The sequence below is a fragment of the Aegilops tauschii genome, chromosome 2 (genome assembly GCF_002575655.3).
Source record: "Aegilops tauschii subsp. strangulata cultivar AL8/78 chromosome 2, Aet v6.0, whole genome shotgun sequence".
In the NCBI taxonomy this organism is placed as follows: domain Eukaryota; kingdom Viridiplantae; phylum Streptophyta; class Magnoliopsida; order Poales; family Poaceae; genus Aegilops; species Aegilops tauschii.
The window spans coordinates 187,202,676-187,209,062 of record NC_053036.3 but is presented as its reverse complement, the minus strand read 5'-3'; the positions used below and the strand labels follow the sequence as shown (position 1 = coordinate 187,209,062).

Below are 6,387 nucleotides of genomic sequence, written 5' to 3'. Positions count from 1 at the left end.
TCACCCCTATTGGCTATTGCTGTTCTCTCTCTCTACGTCGACATGAAAAGTATAGGTTCTTGCAAATAAAATAGTGCATTATTATTAATAAAATGCTTACAAGTTGTATATATATACATAAGATTTAGAGGATCGCTTGGAGCGCCCGTGGATAGACTTTTTGCGATGATACTGCATGTGGAGAAACTGGAGCAAATTTTGAGGCTACTGGGTGGCGACGAGGCAGGCATTGCAGATGTTGGGAGTCGCACCAATAGTTTAGGTAAGAGGCAGAGAGGGATACGGAGACAGGTCTATATACAACTGTACAGTCAACCGTCACAAAGCATTGTCTGGAAGGTAAATACAAAGTTTACATTCATGTTCCCAACTTCCCAAGCAGGGTCTACTGAAAAAAAGTTCATGAGCGCAGCACAAACAAAGCAGAGTCATTCAGCGCAGGGTGCAGGTGGCATGAAGCCGAGTCTCAGAAGTCTGGGCCTTGTTGGAAGAACTCGAGGTCTGGGTGAGTGCTTCCACCTGGATGCCTCGAACGCCTGCGTGAACAAAGAATCAGGTAGTTGGCATCAGCTGTTCCAACTAGAAATAAGCATGGCAGTTTCCATTATATGGTATAGAAATTATAACGAATGTTGCACTACTGGATGCGAGTTAACGCGACAAAAAATGAACTATAAGAATGGTTTGTTTCTTCCTTGAGCCTTGCCGGGTGCCAAGCATATAATGTGGGTCTAACAAACATGTTAAGAATAACTAACTTACCTCACAAAGCGAGATGGTTCAAATCCTGGAACATCGGGCGGGCCGATCGGATCGTAACGGCCACCAGGTGGAACACTCCTGTTATGAAATATTGATTCCATTTATGACAGCAGCAGACATGACAAAACAAATACTTCAATTAAACAGGAGGACTGAACATACCCAGGGCCACCAAAAGGAGCAGGAGAAGGATTTGAAGGAAAGAAGCGTGGATCATTTGGGCCTGTAGTAATCAAATAGAGTTAGACAGTACAGAGGTAAGGTTGTAAGTTAGACAGTACAGAGGTACAAATGTAAAGAGATTCAATAGATATTCAGTTGACAACATATTACCAACGTGCATACTACCACCCGGCCCACCACTGCAAACAATAAGACACATGGTTAATTATGTGTGGAAGTACTGATCTGTCGATGTTTTTACATGTACATGATGGTAGGAGACAGACCTGTGAGGGTAGAAGCCTGCACCAGGAGCAGGGAAGGTGTCATCATGACCAAACAGAGCTACTGGAGGATATATCAGGCTGTACCACAATACATAAAAGGAAATATTAGCACCGTTATCAATATCCTATAACCAATTCACCAATAGCCTATTTATCCTACAAGAGCGCTAGGGAGCGCAAATTTTGGTAAAACCGAACATAAGTTCACATGAACCCCTTCACTAGTTTGTGCACTTGTAAACTCAGAAAAATTCATAGTATTATAAAATGTTAATTCAGGCACATGTTTCAAAAAAAATCATATGCATGGCGTAGCAAAATGACAGGAGTACAAGTTATACCACAAAATTTTGCTTCCGTACCCCCCCCCCCCCCCCCCCCCCGCCCTAAAGTTTGCACGAATCTTAAAATTACTTAAAAAGGATATCACCATATTAGCCTGCAGATCCAACATATACAAAATACTATATTATCCTTTTTGATTGAAGGGGTACCTTCTAATCTCCACCTTTAATCTGCTTCGAAATCCGTAAACTTTTCTAGGGGGGTGTACCAAAGCAAAATTCTCTTATATTTTTTTTACGTAAAGAACAAATATGATCATAATTTCTATCGAGATTTTGTATATATGCCTAAACTAAAATTTTGTAGTGCCATAATGTTTTTGAGAATCTTGAGAATGTCGGAATCTATAAACTCACGAAGGGGGTACATATGGACATGAGTTCACTGTCATCTTTACCAAATTTTTGGGAGAATATATATTTCTTGTACTTTATCAGCGTGATTCATAAAATGAGTGTAAAGACACGTTATGTATTTATATATGCCACAAATGCTATCAGTAACATATGTTATATCCAAAGTAACATCAGTAATGACTCCGTGGATATTCTTTTGTTTACTTCCAACATACATCAAGAGAATTTGCATTAATCAAGACAGTATAGAGTAACCATATCAATAGGCTGTAGTACTAAAATTATGAAGTTGCACTAAAATTAGATGGCAATAGAATATGTGCAAGGACATGCATGCTCATGAAAAATTGAACAAGGCCAGTTGATATCAAGACCGAAGGTATGGACCAAGACATTCAGCTTGTGAAGTTGTGATTGAGGCGGTGTAGGCTTGAAAGGAGCAAAAAACTACTCCCTCCGTTCCTAAATATTTGTCTTTCTAGACATTTTAATGGACTACCACATACGGATGTATGTAGACATATTTTAGAGTGTAGATTCACTCATTTTGCTCCGTATGTAGTCATTTGTTGAAATGTCTAGAAAGACAAATATTTAGGAACGGAGGGAGTAGAAAAGACTAACTAGTGGCTAAGCCTTAGCGCGCTGCATCTTCTCTTTTCTGTCATCATATCCTACTACTTCTAGAAACCCAAATACATTTAGATTCTAATTATATTGGACAGGGCAAAATAAAAATAACTACAAAATACAAAAAAAAAGTAAATAAAGGAGTGACACACAAAAGAAGAAGAGGAAATACAAATAGTTGTTCTCATACCCAGCAGGTTCAGTAGTCCTTGTATCCCGCAGAACATTTTCAGAACTGGAAGGAGAAGTGCCACATGTTAGAATTACTAGCAAATGGAATCAGCTACAACAGAAAAGCTTTGGAAGTAAAATTCTAGGCAAAGGAGGAAAATCATCAGAATATAACCAAAAAAGCCCAAATTTCCGAAATATTGATATTATTTCATTCGTACCAAGCAAAAATGCAACATGGAAGTATTAACAGAAATCTAGTCTGATTTTTAGTGTCAGAGATGGAGATGGGACAATCTCACTATAAGTTTAAAACCCAGCATAGAAATACCTGTTTATTGATGAACTGCTCATAACATCAGGCTTCTGGGCGGCAGCAGCAGCAGCATTCTTACCATCCAATTCAACTAACAAGCTTGAGTTAAGGGTATTGATGAAGCCCGCAAAATTCTTGTACATATCCTTATAATTCTTGGGCTGTTCTTCAGAGAAGAAATCCTTCACACTATATACGAGGAACCAGAGTCAAAAACTCACAACTATGAACTGGAAGATCCACATGTAGGCAGAACTATTCAACAGAAGGCCAGCCAACAGAGCAGCCACCCAAAATATTTTACATAATGATAAACTAAAACAAGACAGAATTGTCCTGTTGGCTGTACTGGGTCTTGCTTAACAAATAAATTAGAAATGGATGCAGTATTACTTACTGCACCTTGTATCAAACCGTGTATCCATATCCATAGCTTGTTCAGAAAATCATACTCAATCGAACAAAATACATTTCTACACTAAGGTATTTGTAGCAACCCAAGTCATAACATAGTAGGATAGAGCAAGCACGCTAGCATGTTAGCACAACTCCTAAACAGACTCTGCAAGTCCAGCTCGCCCTTACTTGTTACATAATTTATACTGTTCAGTTTATAGCGACATCGTTTCTATAATGCTGGTTAATACAAGTGAAGCTACTTGACAAAAGTACCAACTCGCTGGCTACCGGTGTTCATGTGCATACAACAAAGCACAAAAAACCATCGGAGTAGTCATACATATAAAAAAGTGTCTCCACACACGTAAAAAAAAGAACATGGAATGTGTAGCACAGCTGCAGTATGGTTATACATCATTTGTACAAAGAAATAGGCCTTGAGTTAAAATGGCATGGCTTACAATTCATGTTATTATTTTACCAAATATTTTAGTTAGTCCAGGTGGAAAGGATGGTGACAGAGTAAACGGGCCATCACCACAAACTGAAATACGTATAGTAGCAAAGCAAATTTCCAATTTAGCCCCACTTGTTAGTAACCAAATAGTAGGAAGGTGAACAAATCATCACTACCAACTGAAATATTAATTGGAGTGAAGATTAGCACATAACATACTTATGTCTTAGATCACGAATCATGTTTCATGAAGCAAGTAACATATGTTCTAGTAAATTATTACATTGCTCTGGCATAGTCTAATGCTGCTAGTATCGATTGTGTTCTAGTAATGTTATAACAATAAGCAAATCACATGGAACCTAAGAATGATCTAAATAATAAGTAAGACTGGAACATACTTTATCTGGACATTGCAGGGTTCCTTGTGTTGTGCCTCAAGATCCAGCGCATCAATAGCAAGGAAGTCATCAATCACTAGACATTTCACTAAAATGCGCTTCTTCTTGCCCTCCTCCTCCTTGGAGTACAGAAAGGCATAGCAATTGTCCATAGTGTTCCACCCATCAATTCCCACCTCCTCGTCAACTAGAATTGAGCAAAATAAAAACATTAGTTATATAATGAAAGGCTGGCAATTACAATACAAGTCATAACTCTGCAGTCTGCACAGGAGTCACTTTCCTCTTTCACCTCACAACAAAATCTGACTAAATTCCCATGAGTGAACCAGTTACACAGACTTTAAACTCCCATTGGAACTTACACTTGATATATTCCAGCCAGAAGTCACATGTTCCATTCCTTTAATGACTGGAATGTTCCATCTCCCCAAGACTGGCAACAACTATTTAGCCTAAAGCTAAGTTTCCAAATTTAGATATCTATTCCTGGCTATTAAGATAAGTTTGACTAGAAAACAATTCTAATTTTATCTCTCCTACTTAAAAAAATACTAAGCTCTGTCTTATGTCATCTTTTCGTCCAACTCTCCTCGCCTCACCCTACCTACACTCTCTCCCCATTCCACCTCGGTTTTATTGATTTTTTTTCCCACCAGTTTTCCTTGAATACCGACTCAACTCCCCTGTGCCTTATTGGCTTACCAAATAAAATCTTGTTTCTTTGGTAAGTCAATAATGTTATGTGGGCCAGCCTATCAAGCATGGAGTCTTCTCCCTTAATTAGAGTCCTAGTTGATTAAGCAACTTTGTTAGGAAAGAGGAATATTGTTGTTTACTTTTATCTACTTTTCAGTAGTTAGGGTTATGTTCGTTTAGAGATCTTATTAGAGTATGAATAGATTAACCGGCTTGTAGGTCAAATCTTGTCTACAATATAAAGGGGCCGACCCCTCTCACTAAAGCAGAGAAGAATATTGTTTTACAAGGTTCAGTCACACATGCAAACTACCAACTCTGAAATAGGAATTTTACTCAACTGCATGGATTGAACTGCTAACTTTAGATCAGAACGTATAAACACAAACAACAGTGCAAGAAGCGGTAAGCTGATTCAGAATTCCAAAATGTTATATTAATACCAGAGAAGATCAAACCATAGACCACAGATTTAGGGAAGGGACTGCAAGGATCCGAGCAAATTTACAGAAACAATTAAGCCGTTAACATATTGATTGACTCAAGGACAAATTTCCCAAGTCAACCACGCCTGAAGCAGAACAAGCTGCTACTGGTTCAGGACCTTACACCATTAACACCTGAATATAAACGAAATAGCGTTCTACATCTATCCACCCGGGAACTCAACTCGAAAGTCATCATCACAGATGCAACAGGAGCCCTAAACATGGGGTCCGTCAAATCCTAACAAGTAGGCGACAGTACGGTCACACTTAAATCACATATGTAACCCTAGGGGCTAGGGCTAAGGGCGTAAAGAGGAACGCACCTGCGGGAAGGGGGTCGGTGAGCGCGGCAGGGCCGACGGCGCAGAGCGAGTATCCCGCGGCGAGGAACGCGGCGTTTGCGGCGAACGCCACGCCGTCGTGGGCGCCGCGGAAGACGGGGCGCGCGGCCTTCACGACCGCCATCGCGGCCGCGTCGGTCACCATCGTAAGGCTGTGGGCGTCGGTCGCGCGCGGCGAGGGGCGAGAGGCGGTAGTGGAGGCGTCGTCGGTCAGCGCACTCAGTCGTGGAAGCGGCGAGGCGGTGGTCGCGGGGTTTCGGGGTTTCTGGAGAACTTATTTATCGACGAACTCCTCTCGACGTCAGGCTTCTTGGGCAGCAAACTGGGCAAAACGGAGAGCACGAGAAGGAACGGAGGCGCAGACATGGATCGGGGGCCACAAGCACGGACGGCTGGGCCACAAGCCGAGGGTTAGTAGGGGCCATGGATTTGCTATATGGGCCGGCCAGACGGGCCTGTTTTGAGGCATAAGAAGGCTTTTTAATCTTATTTTGGGTTACGTCGGCTATTCATTCACCCGCAAAAAGTGGGTTATTTGGGTCATTGGCCAAGGACACATGAATTTACACCAAA

At 40.9% G+C, this 6,387-nt stretch overlaps 1 protein-coding gene across 1 annotated transcript; it reads right to left on the bottom strand.

Moving 5' to 3' along the window:
• Positions 1 to 280: 280 nt before the first annotated feature.
• LOC109775272 (probable proteasome inhibitor) lies at positions 281 to 6,128 on the bottom strand. The gene is made up of 9 exons (XM_020334022.3): positions 5,797 to 6,128; positions 4,287 to 4,473; positions 3,045 to 3,218; positions 2,733 to 2,777; positions 1,212 to 1,289; positions 1,096 to 1,124; positions 925 to 985; positions 763 to 840; positions 281 to 536 (listed from the first exon to the last, which is right to left on the bottom strand). Exons 1-9 carry the CDS (start codon positions 5,957 to 5,959, stop codon positions 467 to 469), a joined length of 885 nt encoding a protein of 294 aa, XP_020189611.1. The 5' UTR covers positions 5,960 to 6,128; the 3' UTR covers positions 281 to 466.
• Positions 6,129 to 6,387: the final 259 nt, after the last annotated feature.

Coding starts and splice junctions, on each gene's coding strand:
- LOC109775272 (XM_020334022.3), bottom strand. CDS start 5,959: ATGGTGACCGACGCGGCCGCGATGGCGGTCGTGAAGGCCGCGCGCCCC. Junction 4,474..5,796: donor CACCGACCCCCTTCCCGCAG/GTGCGTTCCTCT, acceptor GCTCAATTCTAG/TTGACGAGGAGGTGGGAATT. Junction 1,125..1,211: donor GCAGGCTTCTACCCTCACAG/GTCTGTCTCCTA, acceptor TATTGTTTGCAG/TGGTGGGCCGGGTGGTAGTA.